At 36.0% G+C, this 19597-nt stretch overlaps 1 protein-coding gene across 1 annotated transcript in view; it reads left to right on the top strand.

Moving 5' to 3' along the window:
- LOC134679322 (uncharacterized) overlaps positions 1-19597 on the top strand; it is a 76425-nt gene that overhangs the window by 40466 nt on the left and 16362 nt on the right. Inside the window, exon 3 of the mRNA XM_063538227.1 lies at positions 8366-8428. Within this exon, the coding sequence (XP_063394297.1) occupies positions 8366-8428 (63 nt within the window). The remainder of the gene's footprint in view (positions 1-8365; positions 8429-19597) is intronic.

Here is a 19597-nt window from a genome sequence, read left to right as displayed (position 1 = left end):
TATATGTATATTTTGTTAACAACATTATTTAGAGATCTAGTGATTATAGAGATGATTATTTCATCAAACTGCCTGTCATATGATGATTGAAACAAAATTAATTTGTTTCTTATTAATAGGTATTTCATTAGTACCACTTAAAACTCAATTATTATAGGACTATCAAAGAAATCAAATGTTAGCATGAGATGCAATTTTTAACGAATTCAACAACTATAAGCAACTCTTGATAGTGTGTTGCTGCTTACAACCTTTAGTAGGTAACACTTATTTTCTCATTAACTAGATAGTAAGGATATATCTTTATATAATTATTAGAATTAGATGGAACTATGATTATGAAATTGAGCAAAATTATTAGAAGTGTCATGTTTTCTTCCATCAATATTAACTCCTAAACGATTTTGCTGCTTGTCAGCCTGAGCAGCCTTGTCAGGCTGCGCATAATGGGTTAAATGAGTGGTGAGATTAAAAAATATCAACACCACTATTTTTTAAGAGTAGGACTTAGTCCATCTACAAATCGTTTGGGAAGCGATTTTTTCTATGAAATAGACATAGAATTTTATTGCTTGAGTTGTAGTAGGTACTTATAGAAATTAGGAGTTAACATGCAATTTTGCATGAGGTTTTTGAAGGCAATAATATATAATCACTAACAATTTAATAATCTACCATCACGAATATTATCATTCATTTATATATAGCTAACCAATGTTTAGCTTAAGCAACCTTACTCAATTTCAATTTAGTTTTATCTTGAAAAATTAATTTTGAAGGTAGCAAAGGTTACTGTAATTTATAAAGCCATAAAGGTCTTTATCAAAAATCAGAATAAAGTTTCATATTTTATCAATTACAGGGTTTGCACGTTGCGTACAATCACAATGGCTAATAAAAGAAATAAAGTAATTTTTTACTTTTTCTGTCTGTACCTAATGAAATATTTTCATTAGTTGGTGACATTGTTGATAAGTAATTTAAGACTGATTAAGGTATCAGCTCACACTTTAATGTTGAGGGGGGTGTAATCTAAAAAACGTTTTTCCTAAAATGTTCAATTGTATCATTTGAGGAGAGCCTATTCCCCAATAAAAACCCAAGAACAAATTTACAGAAAATTACACTTCTATACCTAGCATAAGTAATGCTATTAAAACGGCAAGCACTTCTGGAACAGATACCATAAAATAATTAATGTAATTATTTTCACAAAACATACACCAGTATTTCAAGTGTTTAGGTATCATGCTGCTTGACGGTGTTGGGCGCAAGGGATTACACCATACTGTTGGCCTCACCAATCAGAAATTCCTCCTGTCTCCTCCTCCTCTTCCCTGCTCGTTCAGAGATGGCTGATGGCACTCCCCGGATAACACTGGGATAACCATGGATAAGACGCTGTTGAAACTTGAAATCGGTTAATAGAATAAGTTTATTTAATTGAGAGCTGGGGCTCTAATCTTTACAATTAAATGTAACATATACTCATAAATATTTTTTAAAACTGAGTAGTTTCAGTGACCGTGCCTTCTGGTTTTCCTATAACTTTAATACCTTAGATTTCATTTCAAATTAAAGAAAAGCATAAGTAGATAAAATAATTTTTATATTCATGAAAACGTGAAAGCATCTACTTATGTAGAAAAAACATCTGGGTTACTTCACCAGGATATATGTATAGCGTTCACATATTTCATCTGCACGGCTACCAATAACTCGATAGGTATATGAAGTTGCAAAATGTTGCAAGACATTTCAAATTTGTATTAAAACGTTGTATTAACTCTAAAATCCCAAGTTATCACTTAATAGCACAAATATATCATTTAAGTAGAATATTGTAATGTCTTTTTTCGCACCACTGCAAAATGTTCCTAGACATAAAAATACAGGATTTAATTTCACCTATGGAGCATTCCATGAAATTGTCTACCGTTGTCTCGTAGAATGCTTCCTATTCGGTTTATAAATAATTGCGATAGCTGTGTTGTCAAGCTGTGCTCTCAGAAGCATCTCACAATCTGTTAAACCGGAAAGAAAGTCTTTAAACATAAAAGACCACCATAAGCTGAACAAATTTAATGTAATATATATTCTTCTTGACTCCTTCCATAATCCAACAGCTAACTCATTGTAATCTGCCGCCCCAGCGTGTCAATAAACTATTACTGTAAGTAAGTAAATATCTGCAGAAAGTATATTTATAAATCTTTATTTTAATGAGCCACCAAAAAATGTCACACTATGTTTCCTTAAAATATATTGAATTTAGTATACTTAAGTATGTATTTTTGTCTTTTCAGCTCTTTAACCCTTAAAGCGTTTGTGTAAACATACAAATAGCCAAACTTATCCTATGACTATACAAACAACCAATTTATATTAGCAATGTACCAATTTATAAAGGGCTTTATCTTTTGATTAACTTTGAATTTTTTCCCTAGTAGGTAAAGAAATAAATCTATATATTAGCCAGCTTTGTGAGGTACTAAGAAGCTAGTTCCATTTGATTATAACTCCACATAGGTAATGGTACCAAGACTATAATTAAGTGTGTCCTGTATAAGTACCTGCCCTACATAGTATAACATTTGTTATAAGGAGTATCAACAATAGATATATCTATCATCTAAACAGTCTGTGTGTGTATGTGATCTTAAACACTTCATAAAAGGTCTGGCACATATATCTAGCTAGAGAGATATCTAGTTTAATAGTCTAGGTATGTTAAGACTAAAAACTGAAATCTCATCTTTCCACATGAAACAGATATGTTTTCTACATTCAAAAAAATCAAGTAAAAACATCTTGGAGCTAGTGCTCATTTAACAATTTTGTGTTCTTAGTTTCTGGCAATTCTAATATCTTGTTAACTTAAAACCGCTCAGTTGCACTACCTAAATGTGCTTATATTATTATATGGATCTTGCCTATAGGTACACCTATAAAGTGAACATTATTTTATAAGGTCATCATAGGCATATATTTGTACACACAGTATATACCTCAGTCACATATTTTTCTAGTATTCGACTATCAATTTCACAGAAGTGATCATATTTCGGAATACTTGCAGGTGTTGGCACAGATAAAAAAGGAACTTTGTATGAGATAGACCGGACAAAATCCTTATATGTGAAAAAAGGTAGGTTAGGTTCATACAATTAAGTAAACCACAGCTTTTAAGAATTTGTTCTAAATGAACACAGGCTGTTGTGATGTCGCTGTGTGCGACCACTGTTGCGACCACATTGTGACTGCAGAGAGGAAAGTCTTGCTCTGCTTCCTCTTCCTTGCTTTTGACCAGGGGTTTTTGTATATTGTTATGTTTAATAAATACTTTATTGTATGAAACAAATACAACAGCAAATCATACGTTAGAAAATATGGTTGGTAGTTGAGCCTTTGAATTTTAAAGTGCCAGGCTTACGGGCTGGGCTGCCGGAGTTTAAAGTTCTTCTGCTAAATTTTCTTAAAACATCACTTGTCAACAGCATGTTTAAAAGATTTAATAAACCTCTTATGCCATTTATTATGATTCAGTCTTTAATTTCAAAAAATGGACAGAATCACTTAAAAGTGACAATACCTTCTTATAGCTGGTACAGTACACAATTTTTGAGAGCTAAATCATCACAGTTAGAGAACAGGAAACTTTATTTTGTATCATTTCAATACTAAGCCTCGTTCCCCACTGGCAAGAATCTCGCCAGCTGCAGCTTAAGTCTCTGGGTTCATCTTCGGAGGACCAATAATTTCTTACAGCGCAGAGTAGTTTTTTGTAATCTTGTCCGGGTCATACTTCTTTTATAATGTTCTTAGTTATTTATCTGTAATCAAACAACAACACTATCCTATAAGAATTTTTCCTATAATATCCAAAATTCTGGTGCGTCCCTCCGACAATGTCAAGGTTTGCTCGCTTAATTCTTCGCTTGCTGACATTAGAATAAGTAAGTACCTTCTTAATTTCACCTACTTGAAGATGAGTATATATCAAGAGACGGCCTAATCTGGCATACCACATGATTAACTCATTAGGTTAAAAGCGGTGTCTAGTCAAACACGCCACAAAACCCAGTAGGTAAGTTTATCTAGCAAGACTTGTAGGTGGCTTATAATGCACCCTATTATCAGGTAGGACATGAGCAATGTCTCAGTGCTGTTGGCAAGGAATATGTGACAATATCCCTTGGCTATTGGCAGTGAACGCACCTAGTGTAGTACGCCAAGGTTGCCAAGTGCGAATATCAAACAGAGATGTCTAGATTAACACTCCAAAATGATTAGCACAGCCATTTTATGCAATTAGAAACAGATACTGAATAGCGCTCCAGAATGCATATGCACAGCACAATACTATCAGCAACCAGAGTTGGCTAGTTATAACACTCCAACGCACAGCACTAACACCAGATAGAAATAGCATAAACAAATCATATTTTTTACCTGATAATAATTAATGTTCCTTTTCGGAATATTAAGTGTATTAAATAATTAACCGAATGCTGGCACTATTGGAGAGCGAGGCTTACATCTGGATACCGAGCGATATCTACTTCTCGACGCCGGTGGCGGAGATAGGGATCTAGATTATGCAGAATAGGTTCAAGATCATGATCCCATCGATCGGTATGTAACGCGTATGCTCTTGATCTTCTCCAATCTTCTTATTTTATCTTCTTCTTTACATATTTCGTCCTAAAAACACTTTTATTTTAATAGGACGTAATGGCCGCGGCTGATGAAAAACGACAATGAGGGCGACAGAAGCGGCGCGCGCGCGGGGGCGCGACTATGCGTTCAGAAATCTGATACAAAATTTTGAATTCTCGTTGAGAAATTTTAACTTTTTACTCTGAATACTTAACATGGCCAGAGGCTGTATGATTACGCCTACTACAAGTTATTTATCATTGAAGAAGTTTGTGCAGCGTAATAATAATTAATGTCCAGAAATTGGCTTGGCTAGTTTTTACGAACAGGCTTTATTACCAATGATCGTATATGATATTTTTCTAAAATTTAGTATTAATTAAAACTGCCTCTGTTAAATGGTAAACTACGTTGTGTCCAAGTGGCTTTGACTTGGAGTGGTTCCTATTGAAATTATTTATACACAAAGCATCCGAAGTCTTCTTTACAATTCAAATAGGGATACAGAATTGTTGTTAGACTGAGGCTAAATATCTAAAATATCCTTAATTCCTAAACCCTGCTTCTTAGTCAATGTGTTTTCTTGACGCCCATTGTTTGAAAATTCACTGACTGTCTAAATGTAGTTCTAACTTATGTACTTGATAAAAATTGAGAGCAACGGGGCATAATTATATCATAAAATATACTCGGGCCTGGATTCATTGCGGCGTTTGAATTATAAGAACGAAATACTACACAATCCCAGACTTTTTAAAAATACACTTTTCAACACATTTATTATATGTAAGTATCTACACCAGTTTTACGTCAAGAGTTAACAGTAGAAGAATCTATATTAAATAGCACAATATTAGTTACATTAGGTATTTAAGTGTTAAGCTACAAATCGATAGACTTACGTGGTTTTGACTTTCCTCTATTCTCATAATATCTTCTAATTTAAAACCCATATTAATCTATTCGCCAAGAACGTGAAGAGCGAAGAGCGCGAACCGGAATGTGATGAATGAAAAAGAGAAACAGAGAGCTATTAGCGTTTACCATGCTCTTGATAAATAAACGCTTGATCAAACGCCGCATTAGCTCTTATTGATTTTTATATTGCCTTTGTAACGAAGATATTCTTAGAGCATTTAATAACTGACGTCGCCTTTAAGAGCTTGTCCTTCTGCTATAGCAATACATTTGACGTGCCCCTCCCCCGCAAAAATCGGCAGACTGTTTTGTATAGAAAATGACAGACAAGGCATCTCCAGTTACTAAATGCTCTTAGAAGATATAGTATCTTAGTAAAACAAATAATAAAACGTAACACTAATTCCTTATCACCATTTTAGATAAGTATTTTTAACATACAAAGTTCACGTCTTTTCGTTTCCTCGTGGCTTAGTCGGTGAAGGGTAAAGCGCAGTCGGGTAAAATGTAGCCACATAACAAGCAATAAGTTGCAGTACAAAACTCAAAAATGTGTACGTAAACTACAGCTCTTCACTAAAATGATCTACCTCGTTCGCGAATGCAGCTGAGCAGGGCTCTAGTGTGTGAAAACTCTCATACCGGCCGTAACCACTAGTAGTTGGAGTTGGACCATTGTGTTGTGCTTTGAACCAACATATCCTACAAGTATAAGTATACTTAAATGTCGCCGGGAACATTGTTCTTACTAAAAATTTAAATAAGTTTGTTGGAATCAGGTCATCAAATTCTGGATCGGTCTAAATCGGGCTTAACACTATTTTGATTAAAGAAGTAAAATATAGCATTACAACAAAACAATTAAAACCAGTAAAGCGCGATTCAGGTTTTTGGAACATACATAACATTAGAAAAAGTAGTTTGATAGTGGGGTACTGGTACTACAGAACTACTGATGTGCCGTTGGATAATTTAAAAATTGCTAAGATCATCATGGACAATTTTTGTAAGGGAAACTTTTCGCAAGTTGCACATCTTCATACGGAACCCCGTGGAACGTGAGTTTAACTTGCACTTGGCCGGCGGTGTTTACGACTTGCGGCAACAAATTTTATTGTAACAAAAATCTCAGCCCCGAAACTATTTTTATAAATTATGATCGAATTCATCAGGAGTGGAAATTGAGAGCTGCTAGGCATATTAATAAGCACTCTCTGTGGGTCAGTTAAACGTTCAATAACACTTCACATCTCGTTTGCCTACTTTGAACAAAAGGTGTTTGAACAATGACGTCCTGTGTGGGTAAATTGAACCGCAACCTGCCTTACTGAGGCTGGAGATAAATTGTATGCAGTAAGAGCAATCCAAAGAGTATTATCTTTTTCTTCCTTCGCTTAATCCACCTATGTGGGGTCGGGTCTCCTTGTCAATTTGCGCCTATCCGAAGAGTATACATACATAAAGTTATAGTTTAAGTTCAAGAAACATGGTGACGGTTTTAAGTGTATTATTTTATTTATTATTCATTTGTTAGCCTGTTGTGTCCCACTGCTGGGCAAAGGTCTCCCTCGCTTTCCTCCACGCGTCTCGTGGCGCGTATGGCAATATTAAGACAATCTTTCCGAAAGACGTCAAGATCGCCATCTCCTTCGAGGTCTGCCGTGTATGTTTTAACTGAGCGTAAACCTAATTACAAAGGTTTAATTTTTAGTATGTACCAAGGTAATGTATACTTGTATAGGAATAGCTTCTGCCCGCGACTAGTAGTGTTTGTGTGTAGCGATAAAAAGCAGTATTATCGCTAAAGAGCGATCTCTTCCAGATAACTTTTGAGTAGTTGAAGATGCGAAATAGAGAATTGCAATAAAAAAATTAAAACTTATAGTTAATAGTTTCCCATTTAATTACTACAGTTACGTGTTATTTTTTAAGCCAAGCCTAGTCCCACTTCGTCTTAAATTATAAGTAAAACTTTTGGTCTGCCTTAGGCCAAGTCTGTAAATAACTACAATCGAAGTCTATCAACAATGAACATCAAACAGTGTCGAATAATTAATTACCTACACCGGCGACGGCACTTTGAGCCAAATTAATTTCAGAACGACCTTGCTTGTTGCTCTCTCACAATAAAGAACGCTTAACGGGTAAATTCTAACTAAAATAATTACTATAATATTGGTATATGGAGCGTGCCCGAGAGTAATTTTTGTATGTTTAAATACATAAAAAACCAATCTATGCGATCCATCCAACATGATATTGCGGATTTTTAGTAGCAATGTTCATATTTTTAGGTTTAGTGCACACATAATTTGTTACAAAAATTTTAATTGCATTAGATACCTATGTTCATGTTATTTTCTATCGAACGAAAGTCAAAAACTGACTTTTCGAATAGATAGTCTCTCGAAAAAGGCCTCAAGATATGTAATTAAATTTATAGCAGCGTATTGCGATCCAAAAAAGCGCTACGACTTTTAAAACACACCGTTTTCTGAATCTACAGCACCTTAAAAACGTCGTTTATTGTACGAGTGCCAGTGTCATTGTGTACTTATTGTGTACTCGTACAGTCGCCATCAGATATATCGGAGCGGCCATGGTGCTCACAAATATCTGAACACGCCTCTATTGACAAGGTGTTAGAGTGCGTGTTCAGATATTTTTGAACACCTCGGCCGCTTCGATATATTTGACGGCGACTGTACATAATGTGACACTTTGCACACTTGCAATAAGATGTTGCTACTTTTCTTATTATTTGACTAACTGGTTGGTTTTATTACAGAATGCCCGCCAGAGTTGTTTACAAACGACCACCAAACAGAATTGCCTTCTGCGCCTATAACAAGTAAGTAATACAATTATGTTTGTAATTTAGTTCATAGAAGGTCAACCGGGAAGCAGCTCAGGCTTTTGTCACTTGATGTACTTTTCTATTATTCAAATCAGTTTCTTTTTTATACCTTTCAAAACGATTTGCCAATACCAATGGAGTTAATATGCATAATTATATATTAAAAGTGCATAAGTGACGTCACGGTCAAGTCACCTACTATTTTAAGTTATATCCGATTTATTAAGTAGAAATTGCGTAACAAATAAGTGTTATCTATATGTGTTAAAATTTAGTTTATACTACATATGGCGCTACGGTATCCCTAAGGACAATACGTGTACAATATATGTCATAAATATGCGGTCATATGTACTGTAAAAAGAAGCGCTGGTGGCCTAGCGGTGAGAGCGTGCGACTTGCAATCTGGAGGTCGCGGGTTCAAACCCCGGCTCGTACCAATGAGTTTTTCTGAACTTATGTACGAAATATCATTTGATATTTACCAGCCGCTTTTCGGTGAAGGAAAACATCGTGAGGAAACCGGACTAATCCCAATAAGGCCTAGTTTTACCCTCTGGGTTGGAAGGTCAGATGGCAGTCGCTTTCGTAAAAACTAGTGCCTACGTCAAATGATGGGATTAGTTGTCAAGCGGACCCCAGGCTCTCATGAGCCGTGGCGAAATGCCGGGATAACGCGAGGAAGAAGAAGAAGATGTACTGTAAAACGTTTTACAATACACGTGCGAAAAGGTAATTCCCAACTCGTGTCGATTTAAAACACTCGCTTCGGCCGTGTTTTAGCTTATCACCACTCATTCCGAATTTCCTAGTTTGCTCACTTGTATCGTGATGTACTATAAAATACAGGAAACGTTGTTATCTATATAAAATATACGCAATAATCAGACAGTGATATTTATCCCGGTCAACCTATTAGCCTGCATGTAATAGTACGTTGCAAATTGCGGTGTAAATTGCGCTTAATGTTATTATTACATTTTAGCTATTTGTGTAGGTATATATGATAAATAGAATAAGGGCTTTTTTATTTATTTATATGATAAATATCAGATATTGGTCGACCGTTATTGATTAGCAAAATGGGATGTAGTGCTCGAAGGATGTAGGTCTCAATAATGAGTAAAATCATAAAAGTTTATATCAGTGCCTGGCCGACAGGACTTAAACTTACAATTATGGAACCCTAAAAGTGACGATTCCATTTCTTCAACTGTGTTGCCAAGAAAATGCTAACAGAGAGCGAGTCATAAATATTCAGACATTGTGAAAACGTATATTGGTGTAACAATTATGTTTGCTGTTGATTGGTGTCAATAACCCAGGCCAATAAAATTAGGCTGCTATTTAACTGATCACCAGATTTAATAAAATTTAATACCAAAAAAATGTACTTTACCACCCTAAAATAATGAATGATCACCAAAATTATAACACCATTTTAATGTGAAATGATTACCAATTTTATTACATTTTACTATCCTATTAAAGGAAATGACACCAAACTAATCATTATGAACCCAAAAATTGTAAATGATTACCAAATTTCAAACCCCATTTTAATGTCAATTGATAACCAAATTTTCACATCGTGATATCCTATTAAATAAAATGACACCAAAATAATCATTGTAAACCCAAAAATAGTAAATGACCACCAAAATTAGAACTCCATTTTAATGTAAAATTATAACCAAATTTTTAAATCTTGCTATCCTATTAAAGCAAATGACTCCAAAATAATCATTGTACACCCGAATATAGTAAATGACCACCAAAATTGTAACCACAATTGTTTCTGTAGGGGTCACAGATCAAACCTAACCTAACCCACTTTTCTAGTAGAATTTCGTTTCTGTAAGGGTCGCAGTTCAAACCTAACCTAACCCACTTTTCTAGTAGCATTTCGTTTCTGTATGGGTCGCAGTTCAAACCTAACCTAACCCACTTTTCTAGTAGCATTTCGTTTCTGTAAGGGTCACAGTTCAAACCTAACCTAACCCACTTTTCTAGTAGCATTTCGTTTCTGTAAGGGTCGCAGTTTAAACCTAACCTAACCCACTTTTCTAGTAGCTATTCATTTCTGTAAGGGTCACAGTTCAAACCTAACCTAATTAACCCACTTTTCTAGTAGCATTTCGTTTCTGTAAGGGTCGCAGTTCAAACCTAACCTTACCCACTTTTCTAGTAGCATTTCTTTTCTGTAAGGGTCGCAGTTTAAACCTAACCTAACCCACTTTTCTAGTAGCTATTCATTTCTGTAAGGGTCGCAGTGCTAACCTAGCCCACTTAACTGATAGCAGTACAAACCTAACCTACTTTTCTAGTAGCATTTCAGTATGCCCCTAGAAAAGTAGGTTAGGTTAGATAGGTATGCGGTGCGGGGTACGGGGGGTAGAGCGGGAGGGGCTAATAATTTTGGCAGCATTTTACTTTATTTGGTAATATGTATAAATTTTTTGGTAATCATAGTATTTATTTAGGTGAAAATATCGCATTAATTTGGTCTTCAAGATTTGGTGATCATTAATGATTTTTGGTAATCATTCAATATATTTGGTATTCGAATACAATTTGAAGTGCAGTCGTAATTAAAACGGTGGTACTTTTGTAATTTTAGGCCTTATTTTTTTGGTGTTCAGTAATTTTTTTTGGTAAGCATGATTTTTTTATTTAGGGTACCAAAGTATTTTTTGGTGGTCATTATATTTGTAGCCATAAAATTAACACAGATTGGGAAAAAATATCTGTAACAATAAATTATCTAATTGTACAGAAAACATTGTATTTTCCTGTGCAATGAGCCGTTCAAATAATTTCATTTTCTCTCTCCGTTATTGTTCTGTTTTTATATTAATGATCTCCCTAAAGTAACGTCTTATCTGGCTGTATTATTTGCAGACGATACGTCTATTGTCATACCATGCACGGATGAAAATAACTACGAGCAAGAAATTAATCAAAACATTACACACGACAATACAGTGGTTAGAAAGTAATAACATATCAATAAATACAAGTAAAACTAAACACATACAATTTCTTTCTCGTAGAGGGAAGGCTAAAATACTAGACATTAATTTTAAGGGGGACCCTGTTGATCAAGAAAAAAGTGTTAAATTCTTGGGAATCCATTTAGATGAATTAGGCGATTTTAAAACTCATATAGAACAGGTTTGTAAGAAATTAAATAAATTCATTTTCCCACTACGAAGACTACCTACGTGAAACTGTATCACGAGAGGCGGCACTTGTGTCATACCATGGGTACATCATGTCTATTCTTCGTTATGGTTTGATCATATGGGGAAACTCCACTGATATAACAAAACCATTTATCAAACAGAATAAATGTATAAGAGCAATATTTTCACTAAAGCCTCTTGATTCGTGTAAACCGGTCTTTAATACAAGCTTTTGTCTCTACCCTCTCTATATATTTATGAGATTGCCGTATTTGTCCATACAAACAAGCAATACTTTAATGAAAATGTTGATGTTATAACATACAACAATCGGATGTCTAGGCAAAAAAACCTATTGACTGTACCTCAAGCTCGCCTGAAACAAACAACTCGCACGCCTTATTTTATGTGTGTTAAAATATTTAATTAAAATTCCTAGCGATGTAAAAAATCTTCCCTTAACGCAATTCAAGAAAAAAATACATATGTGGCTATGTGAATTATGTATTTACTCTATAAGCGAGTTTTTAAATGCTAAGTTTAGTAATAGGAGCTAGTTATAGTTTAATGTAGAGTCTGTGCGGAAAGAGAAGAGTCGTGGGATTTGAGGGCGCGCCAGTGCTATTTTATGGTTTTTGCTATGCTGACAACACTGGTCACGTGATTATAGTACGACACTAAAGGTCATGATACTTGAATCCCTTTTGTTCCGGTTTTTTACCACGGCTTACTAAACGGAGCCTGGTGGTGGTGTCGGCTCGTCAACTCAATCCTCTGATTTAGCGCATGCACTAGTTTTCTTTTTAAAACACACTTGTTTTTATGTCTCAGATACTAAAAAGTGACAGTGCGTTTGACAAAACTGCTAAAACTAGTTAAGAATCCAATACAACTGTAATTTTAGTACCAAACAAGATAGAGTCTCATTTATGTACTGCCTAATCTGTGCAGTCCAACAGTTATTAAAACCGGGTAGATCGGGTAGAAATTGGGCAATAGAACTGTAATTTTATCTGGGATATATTTCACCCATTGTAAACTTGACTTGTAATGTATGTGTACATTATTAATAATAAATATGAATATGAATAAAAATAGTGCATAAGTAGGTTGGCCTTAAATATTGGGATATGTCCGGTTCTCTCATCTCACGATATTTTACTTCGCCGAAAAGTCACTGCTAAATATGAAATATAATTTAGTAACTAACAGAACCTACAAATAAAGAAATATTTTATTATAAAAAGTTTTATTTAGAACCTAGTAAACGAACTTACAAATAAAGAAATATTTTATTAGAAAAAGTTTTATTCTTTGTAATCGAAGTCTAAATTAAAATATTCAATCACTTATGTTTGAGCCAGCTTCAGAACAACCAGGGACACTCATAGAACTATCTTCATCTGAACTGGATGTACTTGAATCCGGCACGTAGATTACGAATTCTTGCATATCACCTACTTAGCGGTCTTTTATTCGAGATACCGTAGGTACTTTTACACAATCCTGAAAAAGAAATTACATATAAATATGCATAAAATGGCAAGTATCAAGACTATTTGTCAGTTATTTTAAAAATCATGAATGACTTGCATATTTATGAAAATTAATATATTTTGAATGAATATACTTACCGATTATGTACCGGAGACAAGTTACTTAGGGTGCTTATTAAATAGGTAATTATTTAATTTTATAAACAACATCAATACCCGCGAATAGCGGAAACACGTTCTGCGACTTTTTGTAAGTCGATAGTCGGCTTTTAGCCGTTTTCTTCCCGCTGACAAAACCGAACAATGTTAAATATAATTTTCCTTGTGGTTTTATGTACGGTTTTATCGTGTTTTGAAAATATTTTATACATAAAACTTGCGGTTTTCGTTAATAAAAATATACAATGACAAAAGTTTGTTTACTTTTTACAAGACAGGTGTCAAAGGTTTGATTGCCATATAAAATGTAAAATGTTAGTTCCCGTTTCTGCCACGACTCTTCTCTTTCCGCACAGACTCTAAGCATTTACATTTATTTTAGTAATAAGGCATCTTTATTTTGTGTGACTTCTAACCACGAAATCTAGATTTTATATTTGCATGCTTAATTTAAGTAGAGTATGGTGGACTATACATATAACTAATATTGTAACAACTTACTGTAACTAGGGATTGCAATTGCTGGATCCAGCATCCAGCAATCCAGCTGGATCCAGCGCTTTTTTCGGTCCGCTGGATCCAGCAGGCAGCGCTGGATCCAGCGCCGCGGATCCGCGATAAAAAAACATCAAAAAACTACACACTTAACTTTACAAAAACATATAAAAACCGTTGGTTTAAGCGTTCCAACGCTTAGCCCATCCCAAATCTACTAGTGTAGGTAAATTTGCTTATAGATAAATATACTCGTCCCGGGTATATAGATGTTTTCTTATAGTTTACAGTTACGCGCCATCTACACTTTGTGTTATTGACATTACCTTCGTATTGTTATGCAATACGCCGCTAGCCAAAAAATTTTTAATGTGTTTATTACCTATTTATTTTATTTTTTTGTTTTGTCTAATATAATATTTTGGTCGGGTCCTTATCGGCGTGAGAATGCGATGCCATCTGCTTGACCGTTATGGACCACGGAGTGCAAGCTATCGCTCCCAGGTTTTTTTGCAGTCAGTTACTTTCTTTCTCCTATCTATTCTAGCTATCGTTAGTGTTTCTAGATTATTCAACCGCATGTGAACTTTCGTTTAAGGTATAAGTTTTGTGTACGTATACAAAAAAACATTTAATATAAACGTTAAAATGGACGAGGATGGTGATTAAAAAACTATGGAATTACCTACTTTAAAAAAATATATGAGGGCTGGAGTGCTGCTGTCCGGCAGCACCAGCAACAGTTACAAATAAATTACGAGCTCTCACTTTCAGATATCTCAAAAGAAATAAACTTTCGCAAGAAATTACCTTAAGAAAAGAGTTTTAAGTTTAAATTACGCCCTATTATCCTCCCTTTGTTTGGTTTATTTCAATTTAATTAAAAAAAAAACATGTAAAATTGCACCATGTGTTTTTTTTTTGTAAAATCGGTAATCTGCTGGATCCGCGCTGGATCCAGCTGGATTGATACCGATCCAGCAAAAATCCAGCTGGATTCAAAACACTGCTGGATTGCAATCCCTAACTGTAACCCATATTCCGCAAATAAACAATCATTCATTCATTCATCCAACACTTAGGACCAGTTGCACCAACAACAGTTAAGGGGTCATCCATTAATTACGTCACACGTTTAGGGGGAGGAAGGGGGTCAAGAAAATGTGACATATTGTGACATGGGGGAGGGGGGGAGACACAAACTTTGTGACGTCACTTTAACTTCATCAGTAACCGAAAATTTATATAAATTACTTTATTCGCTGTACATTTAAATAACAAGTTTTTAAAACGATAATCGTTTTCATTCGTTTAATTTTCTTTTCTAAGCAGTTTTGGGTTATAAAATTACTAATATTTATATCGTCAAAAATATTTTGATAAAATATTAATAATACTTAGGTACTTACTTAATTCGATTTGGCGATTTCGTAGAAAAAATGTGACGTCACACTAGGGGGGAGGGGTTTTCCAAATGTGACCAAGTGTGACAAGGAGGGGGGAGGGGTCAAAAAACCTAGAAATTCGTGTGACGTAATTAATGGATGACCCCTAACAGACTGATCAACGTCATGCAGAATAGATCTATGAAATAACATTTAGCGAACGCTTACGGTGACAGACGGTGCAACTGACCCTGAAAGTACCTAAACTTGTAGATAATATATACCTACGTAGATTTAACTTTATAGAATTGCTAGAACCATAGTCAATGAAAAGAAACCAATACCTGAGGGAAATTTATCCAGTGAAAAATTGGCATGTAAATACCAATGCTGTGGAAAACAATATTTCTGTAGTTCTCCCTTGCTGAGGCCAGTCTTAGGGCCCCCCCATATCTGGCGTCTTTCGAGCGTCGGCGTCTGTCGGCGTCGGTCCAGCGCTATGGAAAATGACGTCGCTGCGCAGTTGCGTCGACGCTGCGTCGACGTTGCGTCGACGTCGGCCATAGAATTGTAGACGCCGACGCTCGAAAGACGCCAGATTTGGGGGGGCCCTTAGAGATCTTTACATTCTTTCAGAAACATTTAGTGTTTTGTTTTATATCACAATGAATATGACTTTGTGTACAACTTTTTTTCAATTTGCACATGCCAAGTAAGCCGCGGCAGAACAAGAGCATTTGAAGCTACTAAAAGTCGGCTAACCCCACAGAGTAGGTATTTTCTATTTTTTTATCAGGTGGGTCATGCGGTCACCGGACTGTAAGTAACATTCTAAATTATATATACGTACCAAACCTAAGTTAAAAAAATATCGAGAACGAAAACGGATCGAAAAATTTACCTTTGGTATAGCCACCTCCAATAATATGTTACACAACGAAGGCCGCAAAATTATCTGACACGATCTTATTTGTAGAGCCATAAGAGCGTGTCACATATTTTTGCGGCCTTCGAAGAGTAACATGTTATTGCAAGTGACTGTACCGTAAAAACTTCGAAACGGAAAAAAAATTAGAGATGCACCGGATATCCGGTTACTATCCGATATCCGGCCTATCCGGCCATTATTTTACTATCCGGCCGGATACCGGATAGTAACATTGCTTGATTTCGGAGTAAACCAATTGGATTTAAGAAACGGACACGGTCATAATCGTACTTGTCTATTATTTTAAAACAATTTAATCATTCCACTAACTTGCACGCGCACTAATTTCGTACCTAGAAATGTTTCGTACCTAGAACGCGAACGTTTACTAGAAAACAGGTCAAACCTGCAGAATGCGCACCTGAAAAACCGAAATGTAGATATAGTTCCGCTGGCCGAATATTCGGCGGCCGGATACCGGATATCCGCCCGATTCTTAGGCCGAATATCCGGTATCCGGCCAAACAACTATCCGTTGCATCTCTAAAAAAAATCCCAATCGGTAACAGGCTTCATAGTGAGACTTCCATTACCACGTAACCACGGTTGGTATCCAGCTTCGAAACGGGAAAACAATGCTCATGAGTCATGATGTAACTGATAACAAAATAGGACAGTTACATTACTGAATCGTAATAAAACCACGGTTTATAAACAACTTCAAAACGGGGAAACATAACCGACACGAGTTGCGAATTACCTTCTTGCACGTGTTTTGCACCATCACGCTCCGCGATTGTTCCGCCATTTAGGGTCCTAGCTAAATTGGTTGTTCAATACTTACGTTACACAATTTCCAACCCTAAATGGCATAACAATCCCGTGTGGCGGTTGTAGAACGTTTTACAGTACCTACATATGGCCCTTTAAGTTTTCCGTGCTATACGCACGTATAGCACGGTAGCACTAGGACGGTAAATTAGCACCATATGTGCTGTAAAATACATTACATATAGGGATTGCAATCCAGCAGCATTTTCAATCCAGCTGGATTTTTGCTGGATCGGTATCGATCCAGCTGGATCCAGCGCGGATCCAGAAGTTTACCGATTTTGCAAAAAAAGACACATGGTGCAATTCTACATGTTTTTTTTTTATTAAAATGAAACAAAGGGAGGATAATAGGGCGTAATTTAAACTTAAAACTTTTTCTTGAGATCATTTCTTGCGAAAGTTTATTTCTTTGGAGATCTCTGAAAGTGAGTACTCGTAGTTTATTTGTAACTGTTGCTGGTGCTGCCGGACGTAAAATTGATACAGTGAATCTTCTGTAAATAACCTTTTAAGCCTGTGGTTGAACGGTTACATGTTTAACATGTTACATATCACTCCGGCCCTCATATTTTTTTTAAAGAAATCGCATAGTTTTTTTATCACATCCTCGTCCATTTTAACTTTCATATTAAATGATTTTTGTATACCTACACAAAACTTAAATTTTAAACGAAAGTTCACACGCGGTTAAATAATCTAGCAACACTAACGATAGGAGCTAGAAAGTCGTGGAGTAACTTACTGCAAAATAAAACGGTCAAGCAGATTGCATCGCATTCTCACGCCGATAAGGACCCGACAAAATATATAAATATATATTACACAAAACAAAAAAAAACTAAGATTAGGTAATAAATACATTAAAAAATGTTGGCTAACGGCATATTGCATAATAATACGACGGTACTGTCAATAATACAAACGTGCAGATGGCGCGCAACAGTAAACTTTAAGAAAACATTCTATATTCGGGCGAGTATAGCTATAAGCAAATTTACCTACACTAGTAGATTTGGGATGGGCTAAGCGCTGGAACGCTTAAACCAACGGTTTTTATAAGTTTTTGCAAAGTTGCGTGTGTAGTTTTTTGATGATTTTCTTATTGCGGATCCGCAGCGCTGGATCCAGTGCTGCCTGCTGGATCCAGCAGACCGAAAAAAACGCTGGATCCAGCTGGATTGCTGGAAGCTGGATCCAGCAATTGCAATCCCTAATTACATATAATATTTAACTATTTACTAAATGTTCTTTAAACGGCAACATTAGTTAACCATACAAATTTTATTGATATCGAATCACCTCTGGCGGATACTGGTATGTATTACGTATTTGTCCAGCGCCAGTATTTCATATAGGTACACATGATTAGCATTGGCTGGCGTAGAATGCGTAGGCAGAGACATCGCTTTTGCTGACGTTAATCTACGCGACCCGTGACGGCGGCTGCCGTAATGACAAAACTGTGCGAATCAATAAAGCTTGTTTTAAGGAAAACGCGGCCAAAACGTGCCTTACCTTCTGAGAAACGTAGACTAAAGTTATTTTTGCACTCAATTTATATTTCATAACTCCTATACCTACGAGGGACGTCTGAAAACTTCTAAGCCTAAGATACAAAAACACAATTTTCAAAGGTAAATCACTGTTTATTTTTCGATATAATCTCCTCCCAAATCAATGCACTTTTTACATTTTTTATATAGTGCTTTTAGCCCATTAAAAAAATATTCTTTATTTTGCCCTTCAAAATGCTCCTCTACGGCCGCCTTCATCTCTTCGTCACTAGTAAATCGCTTTCCCCTCAACTCTTTCTTCAAATTATTGAATAGAAAATAGTCGCTAGGGGCTAGGTCGGGGCTGTACGGTGGGTGGTCGATTTCGTCAAAGCCAACTTCCTTCAAAGCACGCCTCGCAACATGAGCGGTGTGGACGGGTGCGTTGTCTTGCAAAAACAAAATTCCTTTCCTTAGTTTACCTCTCCTTTTTTCAACTATTGCTTGTCGTACCTGTCTTACAAGATCTGCATAATAAAGTGCATTTATTGTGGAACCCTTTTCTAAATAATCGATTAAAAGAATACCATCACAGTCTCAAAACACCGTAGCCATTAACTTAGAGGCCGACTTTTGCACTTTAAATTTCTTCGGCGGCCGTTCCCCCTTCTCAATCCACTGCATTGATTCGGACTTACACTCCGGGTCATACTGTCTGATCCATGTTTCATCGACAGTTACTATTCGGGAACAAACTTCGTCTATATTATCTTCGCACAAGTCTAAAAACGCCTGGGAAGTTTCAACACTACGTTCTTTATCGAAGGCAGTAAGCATTTTCGGCACCCAACGAGCACTAACTTTACTCATGTGCAAATGTTCGTGTAAAATTTCTCCGACTCGTTCTTTACTTATACCTAGGACCTCAGCTATTTGCCAAACCTTAATTCTTCTATCTTCCAATACCAACTTTTTGACTTTGGCTACGTTTTCTTCGGTCACTACCGATATTGGCCGCCCTGAGCGGGGGTCGTCTTCGATGGATTCCCGCCCGAGTTTAAATAAGCGACTCCACTTTTTGACTGTGGCATAAGAAGGCCCAGAAGCACCGTAAATAATAGCCATTTCCTCAAAAATACACTGCGGTGATTTTTCACTTTTTGTAAGGAACTTAATTACAGCACGATG

The sequence above is a fragment of the Cydia fagiglandana genome, chromosome Z, assembly GCF_963556715.1.
Source record: "Cydia fagiglandana chromosome Z, ilCydFagi1.1, whole genome shotgun sequence".
Classification (NCBI taxonomy): Eukaryota; Metazoa; Arthropoda; class Insecta; order Lepidoptera; family Tortricidae; genus Cydia; species Cydia fagiglandana.
This window is presented reverse-complemented; position numbering and strand designations above follow the sequence as displayed.